Raw genomic sequence first — 23,304 nt, forward strand, 5'->3', positions numbered from 1 at the left:
TGGCGCCACTGCACTACAGCCTGGGCAACAGCACAAGACTCCATCTCAAAAAAAAAAAAAAAAAAAGAACAGTGCCTGGAAAACTGTAAATGCTATATAACTGTTCATTACTCTTTTTGAGAGATGGTTCTAAATAAGTGTTCTTTGAGTGGTGGTTTTCAATCTTCATGGTCTTGGGACACTTTCACACTCTTAAAATTGATAAACTGGTGGAAGACCCCCCCCAAAGAGTTTTTGTTTAGGTATATGCCAATACTTTATATCCTGCCTCGGACAGAGTCAGTGCCCAGTAGAGGTTAAGAGCTATTGTTCTCATTTAAAAGGACTTGGAGGCCAGGTGTGGTGGCTCACACCTGTAATCTCAGCACTTTAGGAGGCCAAGGTCAGTAGATTACTTGAGGTCAGAAGTTCAGGACTAGCCTGGCCAACATGGTGAAACTCCGTCTCTACTAAAAATACAAAAAATTAGCCAGGTGTGGTGGTGCACACCTGTAATCCCAGCTACTCAGGAGGCTGAGGCACAAGAATTGCTTGAACCTGAGAGGAGGTAGAGTTTGCAGTGAGCTGAGACCACACCACTGCCCTCCAACCTGGGTGACATGGTGATAGTCCATCTCAGAAGACTAAATAAATAAATAAAGTTAAAGGACTTGGAGGAGGTAATATTGGTAGATAAGTATGGAGTAAATACCTACCAATATTCACCCTATTTCAAATTAAAGCCAAGGAAATTTTAAAATATTCATATAATAAACCTATTACATGTTAACACAAAAGCTTTTTTATGAATAATAACCATATTTTCTAAAAGTAAAGGCCATTAGTGTCAGGCTCTGAGCCCAGGCTAAGCCATTGTATCCCCTGTGACCTGCACATATACATCCAGATGGCCTGAAGCAAGTGAAGAATCACAAAAGAAGTGAAAATGGCCGGTTCTGGCCTTAACTGATGTCATTCCACCATTGTGATTTGTTCCTGGCCCACCTTAACTGAGCGATTAACCTTGTGAAATTCCTTCTCCTGGCTCAGAACCTGCCCCACTGAGCACCTTGTGACCCCCGCCCCTACCCGCCAAAGAACAACCCCCTTTGACTAATTTTCCTTCACCTACCCAAATCCTATAAAATGGCCCCACCACTGTCTCCCTTCGCTGACCCTCTTTTCGGACTCAGCCTGCCTGCACCCAGGTGATTAAAACACTTTATTACTCACACAAAGCCTGTTTGGTCGTCTCTTCACACGCGCGTGAAAATTAGTGAGAAGCACAGCAATCGTTTACATTTTTGAGAACCTCTGAAATTTCTGACTTAATAGAAGACAGCGAGACCTTCACGCCTGCTCCCACCATCGGTCAGTTGCAATATCACATCTCAAAAGCCGCTGGGAAACGCCACTGTACATTCATGAGAGAAAGACGGTGAAAGGGGAAAATAAGGTCTTAGTGCTATTATGAAAACAGTTTTGATCCTGCAGACCCCCAGAGAGGTTCCCTGGACAGCACTTCAAGAACTTAGTACACTGAGGAAAGAGAGAGCGTGGAAAGAAACAAGCATATTTTCATGTTTTCACCCCATTCGTACTCACCAAAGGAATGACGAGTAACTGGAGATCGGTTTGCCTTCTTGATCCAAATCTCCTCCAAGCCCTTTTAAATTAAAACCACAACACCTGACCCCTACGGGTACTGGCTGGGTCCACTTGGTTGCTAATCACTCGGCTCTAACAGGTGGAGACTATTATGAGCCCCTTCATCTCACAGATGCAGAAACCAAGATGCAGAGAAACTAAGTGATTTCTCTAAGGTGATATGGCCACCTGGAAATTCGATCCGGTGTTTCTGATGTCTCCTACCCTGTTTAGCAATGGTCTGAGCCTGCTTCAGCCTCCAGACCCAGTGATTCTCACTTAATTGAAGTGGTCCAGGAGAGGACCCAGGCACCTTTTTTTTTTGACTCAGGTGATCCTCATGAGCAGCCAGGCCTGAGAAGAACTGGGCTAAGGTCTTGCTACTGAGAGTGCGGTCCTGGGTCCGGCAGCCCAGCTGGGAGCTTTTGGGGATACAGAATCCTCTCCCTCTCTCTGAACCAGAATGTTCATTTGGACAAGAGCCTGGGTGATTTGGAAGCACATCACAGTGTCATAAGAAAAAACTAGGAGAAAGTGAAGCTAATCATAGGTTCCCTGCCCAGGGGTAAGACAGCAGGATGGGGCAGTGGTTAGAGCCTGGGCTCTGGGGCTGGCACATCCAGGCTCTGCCTCCACCCTCTCTCTTAAAGTGGATCCCACATCACTTTAAGCTTCATAACTGAGTAAAGATAAACGGTCCGGCCGGGCGCGGTGGCTCAAGCCTGTAATCCCAGCACTTTGGGAGGCCGAGACGGGCGGATCACGAGGTCAGGAGATCGAGACCATCCTGGCTAACACGGTGAAACCCCGTCTCTACTAAAAAATACAAAAAACTAGCCGGGCGAAGTGGCGGGTGCCTGTAGTCCCAGCTACTCGGGAGGCTGAGGCAGGAGAATGGCGTGAACCCGAGAGGAGGAGCTTGCAGTGAGCTGAGATCCGGCCACTGCACTCCAGCCTGGGTGACAGAGCAAGACTCCGTCTCACAAAAAAAAAAAAAAGATAAACGGTCCAACATTTCTTAAACCTCCACCAGGAAGTTCATAGACGCCTATAAACAACCTAGAATTGCAACCATTCAAATCATTCTTTATTTTACATAGGGGTAGAGGCTTGAGTTTGCCTTTGGGGGCAGACAGTTCCTTTGTTTTGGGGACACAGCAAGGGACCTTCTAGGAGTGAAATGACAAAGCAGAAACCTTTTTTTCTGTTTGTGTTTTTAGAACGAGTCTCACTCTGTTGCCCAGGCTGGAGCACAGTGGCGCAATCTCGGCTCACTGCAATCTCTGCCTCTCAGGTTCAAGTGATTCTCCTGCCTCAGCCTCCAGAGTAGCTGGGATTACAGGCATGTGACACCATGTGCAGCTAATTTTTTTGTATTTGTAGTAGAGACAGGGTTTCACCATGTTGGCCAGGCTGGTCTCGAACTCCTGACCTCAGGCTATCCACCTACCTCGGCCTCCCAAAGCGTAAAGCAGAAAGCTTCTATGAAGATAGAGAGCTGCTTCTGTGACAGAGTTGCATCAGGAGAAAAGGAGGGGAGGGGAGAAGGGAAAGGGGCCACACACTTTCTATCTGGCCCTGGAATTGGTTTGATCCCCCTGAGACAGTGACTCAGAAGCTACCCTCATAGGTGGCTGGGTAAGACAGTGGACCTGCATGCCCCCAGCTCAAGCCCCTGCTCCTTCAACTCTCAGGAAGGTCACTTGGGGCAGACACTGAGGGTTCCTGCCTCAAGCACCTTTCCCTCACCCTCCTTTCCTGAGTCTCTTGGTGCCAAGAGCTCACTTCTCAGCCTCCTTTGTACGTGGGGAAGTGAGGTGATTCCGTTCCGACCGAGGAAATATAAGGGTGATTCTGCACGTGGGGTGAGAGGCGGGGCAGTTCTAGGAAAGATTTTCTTTCTGATTAATAGGCAGACTCACAAGAAGAGCTCTCCTCCCTGGACAGCGTCTTTCCTATATTGGAGATTGTTAAGTGAAGATGTGATGTTTGGTGCCATGGCAGCCATCTTGTGACCATGAGGTGCCAAGCTGAGGACAGTTGATCAGAAGACTACTAGAAAGACACTGGGCCCCTGTTTACATTGTTGAGCAATGGCCCAATTGTGGGATCACCCACGTCCCAACTTACTGTTGTGTGATAACAAACATCCCTATTGTGTAGGCTGTAACAATTGTCCTGTTGCTTAAATGTTTCCTGACAGCTTTGGAGGCTTTGGGAGAGTGTCCCCATGTGGCCTTGCAGGGGACCAATGGGGCCATGATGAGGCTACTCCAAGCAATCTTGCATACTCACAGACAAGAACCTGTGGGAGCCGTTCCAGGAAAGGAAGAGATGGTAGCAGTCACATGGTGACTGCAGCTGACACACTGGTTTGTGGATGTCTGTGGGGACACCCTGTTGGGGACTCCCAGAAACAACTGAAGAATACTTTGCCACTGTGAATTTTTCTTTTCTTTTCTTTCTTTTCTTTTTTTTTTTTGAGACAAGGTCTTGCTCTGTCACTCAGGCTGGAATGCAGTGCTGCGATCAGAGCTCACTGCAGCCTCAACCTCCCAGACTCAAACAGTCCTCCCACTTCAGCCTCCAGAGTAACTGGGACTACAGGTACATGCTACCATGCCTGGTTACAAATTTTTTGTAGAGATGGGGGTTTTGCTCTGTTGCCCAGGCTGGTCTTGAACTCCATGGCTTAAGTGATCCTCCCACCTCAGCCTCTAAAAGTGCTGGGATTGCAGGTGTGAGCCGCTGTGCCCAGCCTGAATTTTCTAATACTTAATGGGCAGTTACACTTACAGACTGAGGGCATTAAAAGCAGAAAAGAGTGCAGCAATCAATTGGTGAAGTCTGTCATGGGCACAAAATAGTGGAATGGTGGCAGTGGTGTGTTCCACATTTGTTTACTCAGTGCTCCTGGCTGCTCACCCCAAAGATGCTTCCAGAAATGGCAACAGCCTGAAGTGTCCCCCATTGCCACTCTAAGGGGACTATCAAGTGCTGGAGTCTCAAGGGAGCCTGGGACCCTTCTCAGCCTAGCCAAGCAAAGAATGTAGATAGGAAGTTGATACGGGTTGGATATTTGTCCACATTAAATTTCATGTTGAAATGTGATTCCCAGTGTTGGAAGTGTCTGGGTCATGTGGATGGATCGCTCATGAGTGACTCACAGTAATGAGTGGGTTCTCTCTGTTAGTTCACACAAGAGCTGGCTGATTAGAGGAGCCCAGCATATCTCTCTCTCTCTCTCTCTCTCTCTCTCTCTCTCTCTCTCTCTCGCCATGTGACATGCCGGCTCCCCATTCACCTTCCACCATGAGTAAAAGCTTCCTGAGGCCTCCCCAGAGGCCAAGAAGATGTTGGGGTCAAACGTGCCTGCAGAACTGTGAGCCAAGACATCTCTTTTCTTTATAAATTACCCAGCCCCAGCCACATGTGATGGCTCATGCCTGAAATCCCAGCACTTTGGGAGGCCAAGGCGGGTGGATCACCTATGTCTACCTAAATAATAGACATAGTTCTTGTCCTCATCAAGCTTAAAGATATGCTATGCGTACAGTAGCCACATGTGGTTATTGATATTTATTTATTTATTTATTTATTTTAAGAGACAGAGTCTTACTCTGTCACCCAGGCTGGAGAGCAAAGGTGCAATTATAGCTCATTGCAGCCTCAAATTCCTGGCCTCAAGCAATCCTCCCACCTCAGTTTCCCAAAGTGCTGGATTATAGACATGAGTCATCATGCATGTCTGGCCTAAATTTAAATCATAAAACTGAGGCCGAGCTCAGTGACTCAGGCCTGTAATCCCAGCACTTTGGGAGGCCTGGACAGGTGGGTCACCTGAGGTTGGGAATTTCACCAACATGGTGAAACCCCATCTCCACTAAAAGTACAAAAATTAGCTAGGCATGGTGGCAGACACCTGTAATCCCAGCTACTTGGGAGGCTGAGGCAGGAGAATCGCTTGAACCTGGGAGGTGGAGATTGCAGTGAGCCGAGATCATGTCATTGCCCTCCAGCCTGGGCAATAGAGACTCCATTTCAAAAAAAGCTGAAAGTTCAATCCTCTAGTCATACTAGTCACATATAAAGTGCCCAGTGGGCACATGTTTAGTGGCTGCTGTTATCAGACAGTATAGATTGAACAGCACTGAGATACAGTCTTATAGGGGAGGCAGACACCAAGCAGGGAGCCACGCAAATACCTGATTACACACTGATATTGTTTGGCTGTGTTCCCACCCAAATCTCATCTTGAATTGTAGTTCCCATAATCCCCATGTGTCATGGGAGGGACCCAGTGGGAGGTAATTGAATCATGGGGGCAGGTCTTTCCCATGCTGTTCTCATTATAGTGAATCAGTCTCATAAGATCTGATGGTTTTATAAAGGGCAGTTTCCCTGCACACGCCCTCTTGCCTGCCACCATGTGAGACGTGCCTTTGCTCCTCCGTCACCTTCCACCATGATTGTGAGGCCTCCCCAGCCATGTGGAGCTTTGAGTCCATGAAACCTCTTTTTCTTTATAAATTACCCAGTCTTGGGTATTTCTTCATAGCAGTATGAAAAATGGACAAACACACGTACCATGACATTTGTCAGTGGGAAGCCATGGGTAGTGCACTGACCATTTAGTGCCAGGGAAGCCATGGGTTTTTTAGTGTGAGGATAGTGCCAGGGAAGTCACTGGTTTTCATTAGACAAAGTGAACTGGGCACTTGAGAGCCTGACATAGCTCCCTGGACTTCCTGGAGCCATTCTCTTCAAGGCTGGAGACCTAGTGAGCTCTCCTGGGAGATGAGGCTCCTCTGTGACAATGTCTGACCTGGCAGCGGATGACACCAGTTTAACCATTGGTTGATAATATGGCCTGCGGAGCCAGATGGACTGGATTGGATTCTGTCTTTGCCAACTGTCTAACCCCAGGGCAGTACTTAACCCCTCTTGGCCTCAGTGTCTCCATCTGTAAAATAGGGAGAATAACAGTATCTGGCTTCAAGGGTAACTGGAAGGATTAAATGAGTTAAAGAATTGAAAACACTTAGAACAGCTCCTGGCACACAGGAAGCACTATGTACTCAGCTATTATTATTATCATCCACCGGTGTTTGAACTTTTTGGAGGGAAGGAATGCACCTGCCACTCAGCGTCCTCCTTCATTTTCACTCTGTGCTTCCTGTGATATCATCACCCAAAGCGAAACTGACCATCACAGTCAGGGTCTTCTGTAAAACAAGTGGGAAAGGGAATATAACCGTAACTGCAATGTTAACCAGTTCATATTAAGGACTTTCCACATGCCAGACCCTGCGTGAAGCACTTTACATGTAACATGTGTTAGACTTTCACAACTCCAATAGGCGTGTGCGATGAAAAAGATCTCCATTTTACAGATACTGAGGACATGTGGCTCACAAAAGTGAACCTGTCCACGTTTACGAAAGGATCTCGGAGTCAGTTCCAAGGGCTGCCACCAGGTGACAGTGCCCATCCACTTTCCAATTGAGCAGGCTGGCGGGAACACACTAGGAAAGGGTCGTCCCGCAAACGTTTAATGAGCGCCTACTGTGTGCCTGGAACTGTTCTAGGCTCCGAGGATCCATGCAAATAAACCAGGGGTGGGGGAAAAACTACCATTATGGTTCTTCCCTTCCATTTTCCCTTGAATATAATAAAAGGTATCCCAGAGATGCGTGTCCAAGGGGGATGTGGCCTAACCGGATCGGAACTGGGAGGCTGGCGGGGAGGAATGGGAGTATCTGGAAAGGCTACGGTTCCCAAAGATCAGGGGCTGCAACTATTCCCAGAAGGGAGTGTTCTTCTGCATCTCACCTTCCTGCAGCCCCCAGGAGAGGGAAGCAGGGGTCCGTCCTCTCCCTTTGGTATCTTATGTGGCTGGGATGGTTGCGGCGACGGGGGTGGGGACGGGGACGGGGTGGGGGGCTGCGGAGGTGGAAAGGAAATCTCACCCTGAGAATCTGGAGTGCGGGGTAGGGATGCTGCTCAAAGGTCTGTTTCTGGCTTTGGCAGGGGGGCCACCTGAGACTGCTTGGGTTTGCTGGTCTGAAGGTCACCAGGGAACCAGCCCTATATGGGGTGCCGGAGCGCAGCTCCCAGGCCTGATCGAAGCAATGCCGACTTCGGAAAGGCCTGTGGACTAGGACGGGTGAGGGGGACTCAGTGCCGAGGCGGAAGGCTGCCCCGGACCCCTCCTTCAAGCAGGTCCCACAGCCGCCCAGCGGACACGCGTCCGGGCTGTGCCCTGAGCGTCTGCGGAGAGCACAGCCAGTGGCCCGAGCCACTGAGTATGTGCGCCCTGAAGGGCGGTGGACGTGTGCGTACGTGGGTGATGTGTGCGGTAGGGGTGGTGGCCATCCTGCGTAGGGACCCACGTGAGGGGTGCACCGTGTGGACGTGTGTGTTTGGAGGGGCGAAGGACGCGGGTGTTAGACTCAGTGTGCGTAAAGGGATAAGGACACCTGGGAGGTGGGCAGTGAGGAGAGAGGAGTGTGTCCAGGAGGAACCTGCCTAGAGGAGGCCTAGCGGTGTGTGTGCCCCTAGGTGCATACCGGGGTGTTGGTGACTTCGAAGGGCACCCGGCGGGATCGATCCTCTCTGCGTCCTGGACCTGGTGCTGGTGTGTTTCGGGGAAGTTACTGCTTATGAACCCACCTTGGAGTGTGGCCTGGGGGCAGGAAGGCTCCTGCGCTGAGACCCCTCGGTACCCCTCGGTCGCGATACCCTTCGGTAAGTGTATTGGCTGGGGGAGGGGTGTTTCCGAAAATGGATGTACCCTGGGGAGTTGCCCGGCTCGTCTGGATTGTTTCTGGGCGCACTGTGGTTGTGGGGGGAATGTCCCCGAATTGGGGACACGGGAGGTGGGGGGGGGGGGGTCGTCTCAGCGATCCGGGCTAGAAGCCACGAGCTTGGGCTCCGAGGGTGCATGCAGACGACGCCTAGCCCGGCGCGGAACCGCCAGCGGGACTGGGGGTGGGGCTCGGAGGCCCGGGGGCGGGGCTGGCCGAGGGGCGGGGGCGGGGCCGCGGCCGCTGCAGCAGCGCGGGCCGGGCCAGGGGGCGCCTCGCGCGGCAGCGACTCTGGCAGGCGCTGCAGTGAAGCTGGACCCGCAGGCGGGCGTGCGTGGAGCGGGGGCCGCGGCCGCGCTGCAGAGATGTGACTCGGGCCGAGGGCCAGCTGGAGCGTTGGCGCTGCGGGGCCGCGGGGGTCGGTGAGTGCGAGCTGCGCCGATGCGGTGGAGGACGCTGTGGGGACCCCAGAAACTTTTCCCGCCGTGGATTTGGGAGGATTGGGGGTCTGCTTCTTGTGTTTTTCTAAGCGGCCCCCCAACCCCAGCCAGGGAGTTCATTGGGAGATGTGGGATCTGGGCGAGGGGAACCACGGTGCGTCGGGAGCGGAGCCGTAGAGGGGTGGGCGGGAGAGGGGAGGGTCTGGGGACCTTTACGGGGAGAGGGGGACTGTGCCTGGATCAGGTAGAGATCCAAGTCTCCCAGGAGGGTCTGGGGGCGACCACAGGTGAAGGGCAGCTGGGGAGCGTAAAGGAACCCAGCCATGTCCTAGTGACTCGTGGTGTGTGAGGAGCTGCGGGCTGGTCCTGGGGCCGCGTGGGGGGGCTGACTGTGGACGGGGCAGACGCAGCCGGGGGCACAAGGGCTGGACTTTGTGGGTGAACAGCAGCACCTGTCGCGGGGGCTGGGGGTCAAGCCCTTAGCCGGCTTGAGTGCGCATTACTCAGCAAGGGGAGGGGGGGACATGGCGGGGGAAGAGGGCAGAGCTGAGACCTGGGCTGGGGACCAATGACGGGGAGGGGTAGGGAGGAGGGGGCGGCTGCATACAATGGCGCGGCGGGGGGAGTGGCGTTTCCCTTCCAGACAGGGGGCACTTGGACCTCTGGGAGAGGCGGCTAGGCTGGGGATAAGGACTAGACCTCTGCTCTGTTCCCTCTCCTTGGGGGACACAGGATTCCAGCCCCACGAGGACCCCACACATCCCGGGGTCCCTAGGGCTTGGGCTGGAAAGGGAGCGCGCTGGAGGAGCCCGCACCCGCCTTGGCACCGGGCAGCAGGTTAAACAGCCTGGGAGGGGGCCAACGACCTTGCCCCAGAAGTCTCCCCCGTGCAGCGGGTTCACTCCTCAGTCCTTGCTCTGTCACACCCAGGCCTAGCCAGTTCCCCCTTTCCGTCCCCCGTTCGCTAAGGGGGCGGCTCCTTGGAGCGCGGACAAAGGCCCCTGGAGTGTGGCGGGCAGCGGCGTCCCCGCCTGGGGCCCCAGCCCACGCGCCACATTGGCCGCCCAACTGCACCAGGCCGGGGGGCACCTGAAAGGAGCCCAGAAAGCCCTGGGGGTCCCGCAAAGACAAGAGAAGTGGGGGAGGGATCTGGCACAAAAACCCCGGCACTTCAGCCAAGGAACCTTCTTAATTCAGAAGTTTCTGCGGTGGGGACTCGAGGCTTGCGGAGGATCCAGGCTTTGAGTTAAACTGCATGCAAATGACATGTAAATAAAATGCAAATTGGCATCTGTCGTTTGGAAGCCCTCCCGGCCAGTTTGGTATCTAAGACTGTGGAGTGAACAGTTTCCTATCTGCTCCCTGCTCTAAGCCTGGAAAGGGGTCAGCTGAGTTGGGAAGGGAAGGAGATTCCAGGGGGAAGGAGCCGCCATTTGGGGCACAGGCAGCAAGACAGGCAGTTTTGTTAGAAAGATAAACTCAGAATCTTTATTGGATTAATATGTTATTTCAAGAAACATGCCAGGGACAGAACTGGGTGCCTTGTATAAAACGGACAAGACCCCTTCTCTCCCGGGGCTGGGGAGGTGAGTGGGCAAACATTAAACAAACCCATAGCAAATGGATATGAAATCCGATTGGGATAAGGACGGCCAGGAAAATAAGAAGGGGTGATGTAAAAGAAGGTGACAGGGGTGTATGTACCTGAGAAGACTGTTCGCGGAGTGACATTTGAGTGCAGCCCAGCTAAAAGAGGGGCGCGCCGCTGGGGAGGTCTAGGGGAAAGACTGAACCAGGAGGAAGGCGCTGTGCGTGCAAAAGGTTGGAGGTGGGAATGAGCTTAGAGGAACTGAACAAAGGCCATTGTGGCTGGAGCTGTAGGCAGATTTGGGGGTGGGGATAGGGGAATGGTGAGGACCAGCCAGATCACGATCTCTTGGGCCATAGAAAGGAGTTTAGGGTTTATTTCGTTTGGACCAGTGAACCCTCCTAGGGTTTTGAGCGGGAGGCCTTCGGATCTCATTTGTAGAAGCTCCCCTGACGTTGACAAGATGGAAAATAGTCCCCCTTTCCATTCTGCCCATGGGGCGAGAGAGAGATGCTGGGAGCCTCCAAGGAGCTCTGTCCAGCCTTGGGGGACCGCTTTGAGCCTAGCCAGCCACTGCAAGCCAACTGGAGGAGCAGCTCAGGTTTTAAAATCCACTCCCTACTTTGAAACAGTTTTGATCCACCCTAACTGAGCCACCCGGAGCCCACGGCCCCGTAAGCACTTTCTCGCGGAGCTTCCTGGGGGTTCCGAGTTAGTCACATTTTCTTCTCGGAATTACAGCCTGAGAGGAACCAACCGCCGTGGCTCGGGCAGCCAAGGATGCAATTTGCATTTAAATGATTGCTTTTATTTACAGGACTGGAGCTGCTTTGCATATTCATGGATCACAGAGCTTGTGTTCTTGCAACCCTGTTTACTAACCTATGAGGATTTTCTAATTTGAGAGCCCTCGAATGGGCCAGTGGTCTAGTCAGCATTGGGGAATGAAGATTAGGAGAACCTGTAACTTGGAAAAGATATCAGAGGGTGAGAATTGCGGGTCTGGGAAAGAGCTTAAAGTCAGGAAACCTTGTAACAGTTTAATCTTGCAGAGCAGGAAATGGACCAGAGGCTCCAGCAGGAGTGAGCTGGGACAGACTGTGATGCGGGGGTGCATGGGGAGACTGGCTCTGCAGCCCCATCCTGGGCCTCTGTCATACGTGGGGGCTTCAGAACAGGGCTGCAGCAGAAAGGCCTTGAGGTCAGGAGCTGGGAGAAATGGGTTCTAGTCCCAGGCCAGCCTGTAAATTCCAGTGAGCCTCTGGCCAATTTTTCTGATGTCTCTGACTTCATTTTCCCTACAGGAAAATGGGAATCATGATTGTCTTTTCTTTTTTCAGACAGTTTAACTCTGTCACCCAGGCTGGAGTGCAGTGGTGCAATCTCGGCTCACTGCTAACTCCGCCTCCCCGTTTCAAGAGATTCTCCTGCCTCAACCTCCCGAGTATCTGGGATTACAGGTGTGCACCAGAGACAGGGTTTTACCATGTTGGCCAGGCTGGTTTCAAACTCCTGTCCTCAAGTGATCCGCCCACCCCAGCCTCCCAAAGTGCTAGGATTACAGGCATGAGCCACCGCAGCTGGCCATGATTGACTTTTCAACAAGCAATTCACTAAAAAGCTGTTGCTTCCTCTGTGTCAGGCACCAAACCTGACTTTTCTTTTCTTATTTTATTTATAATAGAGATAGTCTTGCTATGTTGCCCAGGCTGGTCTTGAACTCCCTTCCTCAAGCAATCTCCTGCCTCCTATAGAGCTGGGAATATAGGCGTGAGCCATCACACCCGGCCCAGACTATTTTTCACGTACTTCTCACACCAGCCTTGTAAAGCAGCACTATCATTATTCCCATTTTACAGATGGACAGACTGAGGTTCACAGAGGTTAAGGAATGCCCAGTGTCACATAGTTCTGTCTGACTCCCCTCTTCTGGCCTCCCTCCCACTGAGACCTTTCAGCCTGGTGGGAGCGTGAACTGTGTACCCGTATTCATGTTGGTACTGGGCACTGAACTATTACATATGCACAGGGCTTGGAAATCCACTCCCACACCACTTGCTCATTTTGTCTTTCCCTTCTGTGCTCCAGTGCCTACCGCCATCTTTAGAGAAGGTAGGTTAAGATGCCACTGACCTGCTAGACACTGGGAGGGGACGTGGCTGGGGTCAGGGGGATCCAGGGTGCAGCCATGCTGGTAGCAGCTGGGGCAAGGCCAGTAAGAATGTTCTAGAACGGTTTTGTACATTTCATGTCTCCTTTCCCATGGGTGAAAGGGAAGATGGGGATGCTGGTTCCCAAGAGAATGGCTGGTGTCTGCTCTGACTCTGCAAGAGAAACGCCCGGTTTCAGGGCACCCCAAGGTCCTCTGGCCTGGGTTCTACCTCCACAGTGAGGCTCTCACTTAGAGCACCTGCTGCAGGTGGCAGAAGAGTGTAGGAGTCCCCAGGGCCAACCACTCCAAGAGCGTCTCCCCTTCACACCACCTCAGGGACCTCATTGGTTGGTGTGTGATGGGGGAGGCTAGAAGCCAGCAGTGGACAAAAACCTAAACCAGTAACCTCATTACAACACATTCTTTTCTTTTTTTATTTTATTTTATTTATAACAGAGACAGAGTCTTGCTATGTTGCCCAGGCTGGTCTTGAACTCCTTCCTCAAGCAGTCTCCCACCTCAGCCTCTCAAAGTGCTGGGATTACAGGCATGAGCTTGGAAGCCAGCAGTGGACAAATACCTAGGCGAGCCACCTTGTTACAACACCAGCTCCATGGCAACCGCCCCTTCTAGAAAAATGAAAGCGCTCACCACCTCAGACAAGAGAGCGTTTGCCAATCTTTTTTATCTATGTATTGTATTTTATTATTATTATATTTTGAGCTGTCTTTATGCTGTCACCTAGGCTGGAATGAAGTGGCTCAGTCACGGCTCACTGCAGCTCAAACTCTTGGGCTCAAGTGATCCTCCCACCTTAGCCTCCTGAGTAGCTGGGATTGCAGGCACACACCACCACACCTGGCTAATTTTTGAATTTTTATAGAGACAGGGTTTCACTACGTTGCCCAGGCTGGTCTCCAACTCCTGGACTCAAGTGATTTGCCTGCCTTGGGCTTCCCAAAGTGCTGGGATTACAAGTGTGAGCCACCGTGCTTGGCCTTTCTAATGTATTTAATAGACACCTTATATAAACTGCTTACCCCGTTAACTACTGTCCTAAACCCTAAGTATTTTAACCGGCACCGCAACCCCATGGGGTGGACACTGTTATCACCTTTGTTTTGCAGATGAGGCACCTTATGGCAGCTGCCCAGAGTCACAAGGTGCTAGCAGGTGGTGTGGGGACATTATCAGAAACTGGAAGATCTGATTCCTAAGTTCACACCAAGGTACGGCCTTGGCATAGCCTCCAGGCAGGCCTTGTTTTCCTTCTCATGCAAGGAATCCTGCCTGCCTGTGTTCTGGCCTCTGCAGGCCCCAGCACGTGGAGAGATAGAGTGTGCTATTCCTCCACCTGCTAGCTGCTTCTGGCCCCTCTGCAGAGTGCGTGCATGCGCACGCGCACGCGTTTGTGTGTGTGAGAGAGACAGATGCAGTATATTTAAGAGCATCTGAGTGAGTCACATTTCTAGGAGCCTGGCTGGCAGAAAAGGTAATTAGTATGTGAGCTGAGTCTTGTGCATTCGTTCACATTTATTCATTACTCCTTTTGAGAAGCGCGCACGCTTGCATCCCACGGGTTTGTTGCCATATATTCATCCTGTCCCAATCAGTCCTGCCTCAAGGCTGACTCAAAACCTCTAATCTGGTATTATTCCTTTTGGGGCTCCTGGAGAGCTGCCCAGCTCTCAGGGTGAGAGGCACCAGGTGGCTAATTTAGCAGGATGGGGGCTTACCTGCCAGGGGGCACAGTGGATTGTGGGCATTGCCTGCCTTGTCTTGGGCTGGGGTGGGGAGATGAAGGAGGTAGTGCTCTGAGTTCTGGCTCTCGCTGCTGTACGTGTCCTTGTGTATCCAGCCTCGGTACACCCCAGCATCGCCTACAGTGCTTGTGGAAGCACTGGTGGCTGGACCCACTCCCTGGGAATCTGCATTTCTAAAGAGCTCTGGGGCGATGCTGCTGCTCTTGCCAGCCCAAGAACCAAACTTCGACGTAAACCTCTCAGACCCTCAGTTTTCTCCCCTATAAATGGGAATGAGAACACATGGCCTTTCAGGGTGGTGTGAGGTTTGGAGACCACATTTATTCATTCATTCGGCAACTGGATTGTGAGCACTGCCCATGTGCCAGGCACTGGGGAATTGGTGCAGAACAAGATGACAAGGTGCTGGGCATGAGGTGGGGGTTGGGGGAGGAGGGGAATGGTGAGGAACAGACCAAAAGAGTACAACAAATAAAATAATCTGGCCCAGTGTGGTGGCTCACACCTGTAATCCCAGCATTTTGGGAGGCCAAGGCAGGCAGATCACTTGAGGTCAGGAGTTCGAGACCAGCCTGGCCAATATGGCAAAACCCCCTGTCTCTGCTAAAATACAAAAATTAGCCAGGCGCCTGTGATCCCAGCTACCTGGGAGGCTGAGGCAGGAGAATCACTTGAGCCCAGGAGGCAGAGATTGCAGCGAGCCGAGATCATGCCACTGCACTCCATCCTGGGCAACAGAGCGAGACTCTGTCTCAAAAAAATAAAATCAAATAATTGAAAATTGAGATACATGCTACAAAGACAACAATCAAAAGAATTGACAAGGACAGGGAGAATCTACTTTGGGTTTGTTTGTTCGTTTCTTTGTTTTTATGATGGAGTCTCTGTTGCCCAGGCTAGAGTGCAGTGGCGTGATCTCCGCTCATTGCAACCTCCGCCTCCCGGGTTCAAGTGATTCTCCTGCCTCAGCCTCCCAAGTAGCTGGGATCACAGGCACGCGCCACCACGCCTGGCTCATTTTTGTATTTTTAGTAGAAAAGGGGTTTCACCATGTTGGCCAGGCTGGTCTCGAACTTCTGTTCTCAAATGATTTGCCTGCCTCGGTCTCCCAGAGTGCTGGGATTACAGGCGTGAGCCACTGTCCCAGGCCAGGGAGAATCTACTTTGATTGACTTGCCAGTCAAAGGCTCAGCAAGTGGCACTTCTAGGGCTCTAGTGTGTAGTAAAAGCCCAGGAGCAATAGTACAATTGTTTGCGTCTGGCCTCACCCCTTTGTAGCTGCGTGACCTTGGACAAGCCTGCTGTCTTCCCTGTTTTATCTCCTGTAAAATGGAGATAGTTATAGTACTTACCTTACAGAATTACAATGTAGATCATTAGGTACTAATAGATGTGAAGTACACAGAGTGCCTAGAACATAGCACTGTAAGGGTTAACCAGTTATTATTGTTGTCACTTTGGCTGCCATAGGAAACTCTGGGGAGCATTTCTGAATCCCCCAGAAGTCCTAGATGAGCTGCCTCAGCGTCAGTCTGTGAGGCGGTGTGCCACACCCCTCCCCCAAACAGCCTGGACATTGTCCTATGGAGTGCGGTGGCTGTCATCTCATGGGCAGCCTTGGCAATGATAATGACCCACTTGAGACAAGCGGTGCCATCAGTTGCGTCTGTGTGCTTAGAGGTTGGGTAGGGAGGACTTCCTGGAAGAAGGGGCCATAAGATGTGGGAGGAATATTAAACTTCTTTGTTGTCAAGTGACAGAAACCCAGCTCAAACTGGCTTAATCCAAAAAAAAAAAGCAGGGGCTAGTGGGAGTTAACTGGCTGCTGGAACTGCAAAGACCAGACTGGCTTCAGGCATGGATGAATCCAGCCATTCAGTGTATTAGGACTGTGGTCCATCCCATAGCTGTTTCCTCGGGGACAGCTTTACTCTCAGACAAGTTCTCGCCCTGTGATGGCAAATGTGTTCTCCAGCTTCAGGCCTCCGTCCTCGTAGTTTTTCAACCCCAGCAGAAACAGAAGACCTCCTTCCAGTGAGTGCTAGAACAATCCTAGGGTGGATTCTCATGGGCCTCAGGCCACGTGCCTTTCCATGAACCACTCACTGTGGCTTAGGGTAGCATAAATGCTGTGATTGGCCAGGCCTGGGACAGATGCCCACGCTGGGAGCGCGGACGCAAGGTAGCTCTCCAAGGGAAAATCAGGTGCTCTTTCCAGAAATGGGAGAAGCGGATGCTGAGCAGCAAAAACAACAGCTGTCCCGGAAGAGCAGAGAGTTCCACCCTCAGGGATGAAAACAGAAAGCAAGAGTGTATCCATTTCCCATGTCAGAGAGGAGTCAGGAGCTGGAAACCCGGACCAGGGCCATAGAACTCTGCACCATTTCAGAAGCTCGGTCGCCATCTTGGTGTTGGCGTCCTCCACACAGGTTTTCTGTTGTGGTTGCACGACTGAGCAGGAATGGGGAGGAGCTGGAGAAACAAAAGTCCCAATTTGCAGCCAGGTCTGGAAAAGAGAGAACCGCCTCCAAGAGTGAGTGGAAACAGCTTAAGAAGGCCAAGTTCTTGCAAAGAGACCCAGGGTGCAGGCTTGCTGCTGAGGGGCCTGGCTGGCTTCGTGGCATCTTCCCCATCCATTCTGTCTTTACGTGCCTAAACCAGGCTTGGTCCACCTGGGCACAGTTGACCTGTAGGGCTGGATAATCCTTTCTGGTGGGAGCTGTCCCACCAGATGTAGGATGTTTAGCAGCATTTCTGGCCTCCATCCTCCGATACCAATTGCATCTCCTTCCCTAGTTGTGACAACCGAAAATGTCTCTAGACATTGCCAAATGGTCCCTGGGGGTAAAAATTGCACCTGGCTGGGAGTCACTGGCCTACAGGGGGAGGAGGGGTTGGGGAATCGGTGGTAGTCAGGACTGCAAAGCGCATTCCTGCCTGTCATCCTCCCAGCCACCCTGGGGCTGGATGGGATTAGAGAGGCTGCTTGGGACATTGCTTGCTGAAACCTGCTGAGAAGTCTCTTAACTGAGCTGGCCATTGATGAGGTGTCTCAGGGGAATCCACTCCAGGGCCCCTCCACCGGGTAAGGGACTGTTAGCATTTTGCTCTGACGCCTCCAGTTCTTACATTTTGATCCCTGGTGTGCTTTTAGGACCTCGTAACAAGCAATTGTGTTAGGATGTTTATCCAAAGAGTGGTAGGTTGAAATGTGCCCAGTGGGTATGCAACATGGGTTACATCAACCAGCAATTTTATTTGATATTTATTTATTTATTTATTAAGACAGAGTCTCGCTCTGTTGCCCAGGCTGGAGTGCAGTGACAAGATCTCAGTGCACTGAAACCTCCACCTCCCAGGTTCAAGTGATTCTTCTGCCTCAGCATCCCAAGTAGCTGGGACTACAGGCACATGGCACCACGCCCAGCTAATTTTTTTATTTTTAGTAGAGAAGGGGTTTCACCATATTGGCCAGGCTGGTCTCAAATTGCTGTCCTCAAGTGATCCTCTTGCTTCAGCCTCCCAAAGTGTTGGGATTACAGGCATGAGTCACCGCCCAGCCTCAATGAGCAATTTTAAAATGTCTGGAGATAAACACTTGCATGTGTTTGGTTTTCTTTTAAGTAGGCTGATTCAAAAGTTAAGTAAATAACTGCCCAGGTGGTGTGTGGACAAAGCACAAGTAGCTGCGGTGGCACGCCAGCAACTGATGTGGCAGGACCACGAATAAGTGCTGGATTGCAGGCCGACCGTCAGTGCCCGGGGTGCATCCTCACCCCCGAGCGTACCTGAGCAGGATGCTGAGGCAGGATGCTGGCCAGATGCCTTCTATTCCCAGCCTGCCTCCTCTCATCAGTAGGCAAAGGACATGAGCCCGACAGCCCCAGGCACCTTTTCCTTCAGTAACATCAATAATTTATGCCACTGGAAAGCCTCACAGCCAGGGCAGGATCTGAGACGCTCACAGGATCTCTGTAACAGTGAGGTGGTCGATACCGCATTTACTTAGGGAAGCCCCAGGGACATACTGGAGCCCGGGGAGAGCAGCTGGTCACAACCCCACACGTGGGTTGAGCTGGGGCAGTAAGTCTGGCTTGAGATGCTGGAAAATGAGCGCCCAGCCAGCTGTGCAGGCTGTGGCTTTCCTAAAGACCAGGCTCCCTTCAAAAGCAAGGGGCTGTTAGAGGGGGGGAAAAAAAAAGCGAGGAGCTGGTAGCTGTGAGGTAGAGGACGTCCTTGCTATGTTTTTCATTCATTCAGTATTTACTAAACATCTACTTCATGCCAGGCGCTGTGTGTCGAGCTTCAGTCTACACCCGTGGTTCTCATCCAGGCGATTTTGCTTCCCCAGGGGACATCTGGCACTGTCTAGAGACATTTTGGGTTGGCACAGTCGGAGGAGGGGACGTGCTACTGGTATCCAGTGGGTAGAACCCGGGGATGCTGGTAAACATCCTACAACGCACAGTCCCCCATGACAGAGAACGACCCAGCCCAAATGTCAGTCGTGCCAAGACTGAAGGAGCCTTGTCTGCTGGTGAACAAGAGAGACCATGTCCCTGCCCTGCCACGTCTTGCAATGGAGGAAGTGAGGATGGGAGGACAGGAGGAAGGCAAGGCAGAAACAAAGTAAACAGTCAAAAAATGACAGACGCGATTAGACCGGAGGCTGTGGTGGAGAAGACTGGGGTGTGACCTTGGCCAAGGTCTGAGTTGATAGCATCAGAGCTGAGCTTGGCACAGGGAGGAGGAGTGGCCAGGCAGAGGGAGCAGAGGGGCAAGAGGAAACTTGGGTTAGGCCCATCACTGAGGCTGCTGTGTGGAGTCCAGCTCGTATATGAGCAGGAGAGAGAATTCTGCAGGTTTCCCAGGGAGAGACGCTCTCCGGGGAATCCTCCAGAGATGTTCTAGAGAGCGAGCGTGGGAGGTGAGGGAGAGATGCAGCCTGGAACCAAAGAAGACAGCTGCTTTTGTGTTTACTACATTTGAAATGCTGGGATCCCGGCACTTTGAGAGGCCGAGGCGGGTGGATCACTTGAGATCAGGAGTTCGAGACCAGCCTGGCCAACATGATGAAACCTTGTCTCTACTAGAAATACAAAAAAAATTAGCCAGGCGTGGTTGTGCACGCCTGTAATCCCAGCTACTCAGGAGGCTGAGGCAGGAGAAATGTTTGAACCTGGGAGGCGGAGGCTGTAGTGAGCCAAGATTGCACCACTGCACTCCAACCTAGGCGACAGAGACTCCATCTCAAAAAAAAAAAAAAAAAAAAGAAAGAAAAAGAAAAAAAGAAAGCGAAGAAATGCTGGGAGCCCTCGGAGTGAGGTCGCATCCAGGAGTTGAGTTGTGTGACCTTGTGCAAAGGTTGTCTCCTCCTGGAGACTCTGTATTGTCACCTGTAAGATGGAGGTCCTAAAAGGAGCTGTCTCACAGGGCATTGTGAGGACTGGATGTGTCCAATTCCTGTCCTGAAGTTAGTTGGTAGTAAATGTTAGCTGTTAGCCTCGAGAGGCTGAGACTGGGTAATTCATACCACTCATTCTCCTAGTGCAGCACTTGACCTGTGGCTGTCTCTTTAAAGTTTCATTTTTTCCCCCTTATTTTTCTTTCTTTCTTTTTCTTTTTTTCTTTTTTCTTTTTCTTTTTTTTTTTTTTAGATGGCTTCTAGCTCTGTCGCCCAGGCTGGACTTTAGTGGCGCGATCTTGGCTCACTGCGACCTCCGCCTCCCAGGTTCAAGCAATTCTCCTGCCTAAGCCTCCCAAGTAGCTGGGATTACAGGCACCTGACACCACACCCAGCAAATTTTTGTATTTTTTAGTAGAGACGGCATTTCACTGTGTTGGCCAGGCTGGTCTTGAACTCCTGACCTCGTGATCCACCCATCTCTGCCTCCCAAACCGCTGGGATTACAAGCGTGAGCCACTGCGCCCAGCCTTCCCCTTATTTTTCAAGAGGTCTGAAGTGGCACAGAGTATCAAATTCAAAGAATACAAAAGGGCATACAGAGAAGTTGGCCTCCCTGCCACCCTGTCCTCCAGCCACCAGCGGTGATGATTCACGGTTCTTCACTGCACCCAGCCAAGGGTACAGATGGGACCAAAACGAGAGGCGGGTCTTCTTCAAGAAGTCAGGAGAGGGGGAGTCTTCCAATGAATTGATCTTTCCTTCCCCCCTTGGCTTTTCTAGAATGTTCGTGGCATCAGAGAGAAAGATGAGAGCTCACCAGGTGCTCACCTTCCTCCTGCTCTTTGTGATCACTTCGGTGGCCTCTGAAAACGCCAGCACGTCCCGAGGGTGCGGGCTGGACCTCCTCCCTCAGTACGTGTCCCTGTGCGACCTGGACGCCATCTGGGGCATCGTGGTGGAGGCGGTGGCCGGGGCGGGCGCCCTGATCACACTACTCCTGATGCTCATCCTCCTGGTGCGGCTGCCCTTCATCAAGGAGAAGGAGAAGAAGAGCCCCGTGGGCCTCCACTTTCTCTTCCTCCTGGGAACCCTGGGCCTCTTCGGGCTGACGTTCGCCTTCATCATCCAGGAGGACGAGACCATCTGCTCCGTCCGCCGCTTCCTCTGGGGCGTCCTCTTTGCGCTCTGCTTCTCCTGCCTGCTGAGCCAGGCGTGGCGTGTGCGGAGGCTGGTGCGGCACGGCACGGGCCCCGCGGGCTGGCAGCTGGTGGGCCTGGCGCTGTGCCTGATGCTGGTACAAGTCATCATCGCTGTGGAGTGGCTGGTGCTCACCGTGCTGCGCGACACGAGGCCGGCCTGTGCCTACGAGCCCATGGACTTTGTGATGGCCCTCATCTACGACATGGTACTGCTGGTGGTCACCCTGGGGCTGGCCCTCTTCACTCTGTGCGGCAAGTTCAAGAGGTGGAAGCTGAACGGGGCCTTCCTCCTCATCACAGCCTTCCTCTCTGTGCTCATCTGGGTGGCCTGGATGACCATGTACCTCTTCGGCAATGTCAAGCTGCAGCAGGGAGATGCCTGGAACGACCCCACCTTGGCCATCACGCTGGCGGCCAGCGGCTGGGTCTTCGTCATCTTCCACGCCATCCCTGAGATCCACTGCACCCTTCTGCCCGCCCTGCAGGAGAACACGCCCAACTACTTCGACACGTCGCAGCCCAGGATGCGGGAGACAGCCTTCGAGGAGGACGTGCAGCTGCCGCGGGCCTATATGGAGAACAAGGCCTTCTCCATGGATGAACACAATGCAGGTAAAGTGGGCACCGCCCGGATGGGTCAGAGCATCTCAAAAGACGCTCTTCTTCCTCTGCAGTAGGGATGGGCAGTCCCAGTGCCTGGGACAGTCGTAGCAGATCAGAACCCACAAACGTTGGCTCCTGTGCTGAAACTGGCCCAGATATGGTTTGAGTTGTTGGTTTGTTTGAGACGGATTTTCGCTCTAGTCACCCAGGCTGGAGCGCAATGGCGCAATCTCAGCTCACTGCAACCTCCGCCTCCTGGGTTCAAGTGATTCTCCTGCCTCAGCCTCCCGAGTAGCTGGGACTACAAGCGTGTGCCACCATGCTCAGCTAATTTTTGTATTTTTAGTAGAGACGGGGTTTCACCATGTTGGCGAGCTTGGTGTTGTATTCCTGACCTCTGATGATATGCCCATCTCGGCCTTCCAGAGTGCTGGGATTACAGGAGTGAGCCACCGCGCCCAGCAGGGTTTGGGTTTTGTTGTTGTTGTTTTTGTTTTTGAGACAGGGTCTTGTTCTGTTGCCCAGGCTGAGTGCAGCGGCATGGTCATAGCTCACTGCAGCCTCAAACTCCTGGGCTAAAGTAATCCTCCCACCTCAGCCTCCCGACTAGCTGGGACTGCATACATGCGCCACCATGTCCAGCTGATTTTTTTATTCTTTGTAGAGACAGGGTCTCATTATGTGGCCCAGGCAGGTCTCAAACTCCTGGGCTCAAATGATCCTCCCGCCTCAGCCTCTCAAAGCTCTGGATATGGATTTTTATTAAGCTTTTTTTTCCCCCTACCAATTGCCAGCCAATTTATTTTAAAAATACAGGTTCCTGGCTTCTTTTGCAAAGTCGAATCTGGCAACACTGGACCAACATTTCCACTGGGCTGCAATGGTCTGAAACTGACTTGAGACCATGTGCACTAGAAGCCCCTGCCTCTGGCCCCTCCTGGAGCTGTGGCTGCCCTTCAGACGGGAATCCACTTTTCTGTTCACCGCACTCTCCACCACTCTCTATTGCTCCTGACCCAGCTGCTATGTAGCATAGTAACATTAATTCCCTGGCTCCCCATCCCCCAAGCATTTGAGTCTGCTACCCATGTGCTGGATGGATGTGGCTGGGGGCCACAGCGGGAATGGCTCCCATCCCCTCTCCTACCTCAGTCACCAGGAATGTACTAATTTGGGCCCTGGAGCCAGATGTCTGGGTTCAAATTCTGCCTCTGCTGTGGCTTTGAACAAGTTATATTACTTTCATAAGCCTCAGGTTTTCTCATCTGTGAACTAGAAATAGTAAGAGACTGCACCTCATAGAGCTGTTAGGAGAAGGAACACAGTGAGTACAAAGCCCTCTTGGTACCTGCTGTGTTCTCTGTGCATCTTACTCGGCTTCCCCTGGAAGCAGAATCTGAGACAAGGGCTCCAGTGCAGGTGGTTTAGTGGGGCGGTGGTCCCTGCAAGGGAGAGGGCAGGGAGAATGAGACTGAGAAGGCAGAGATGATAAAACAAGTACATTAATGAGCCAGTTACCACCACGGGCAGCAGCGGCTCATTCGTGCTGGGAATCCTCTGAGGACATAGGCTGAATAAGCCTCAGAATTGGTCCAGGAAGAAAAGGAGGCTGGGGCATCTGTCCACCAGCTCCCATCTCCCAGTGTTATTTGGTTTTGGTTTTTGTCTTTATGGACCGAGTCTCGCTCTGTTGCCCAGGCTAGAGTGCAGTGGCACAATC

General features: G+C 52.2%; 1 protein-coding gene across 4 annotated transcripts in view; it reads left to right on the forward strand.

The window, feature by feature from the left end:
* Positions 1-7,935: 7,935 nt before the first annotated feature.
* GPRC5B (G protein-coupled receptor class C group 5 member B) overlaps positions 7,936-23,304 on the forward strand; it is a 28,732-nt gene continuing 13,363 nt past the window's right edge. Inside the window, exons 1-2 of one of the 4 annotated variants that reach the window (XM_025369490.1) lie at positions 7,936-8,373; positions 20,563-21,593. In XM_025369490.1, the coding sequence (XP_025225275.1) occupies positions 20,564-21,593 (1,030 nt within the window). In that variant the 5' untranslated portion in view covers positions 7,936-8,373; position 20,563. Of the gene's footprint in view, positions 8,374-8,669; positions 8,855-17,249; positions 17,270-20,559; positions 21,594-23,304 lie in introns of those variants that run through there. The other 3 variants (XM_025369488.1, XM_025369489.1, XM_025369491.1) reach the window with 3 other exon arrangements.

This window comes from Theropithecus gelada, chromosome 20 (assembly GCF_003255815.1).
Source record: "Theropithecus gelada isolate Dixy chromosome 20, Tgel_1.0, whole genome shotgun sequence".
NCBI lineage: Eukaryota > Metazoa > Chordata > Mammalia > Primates > Cercopithecidae > Theropithecus > Theropithecus gelada.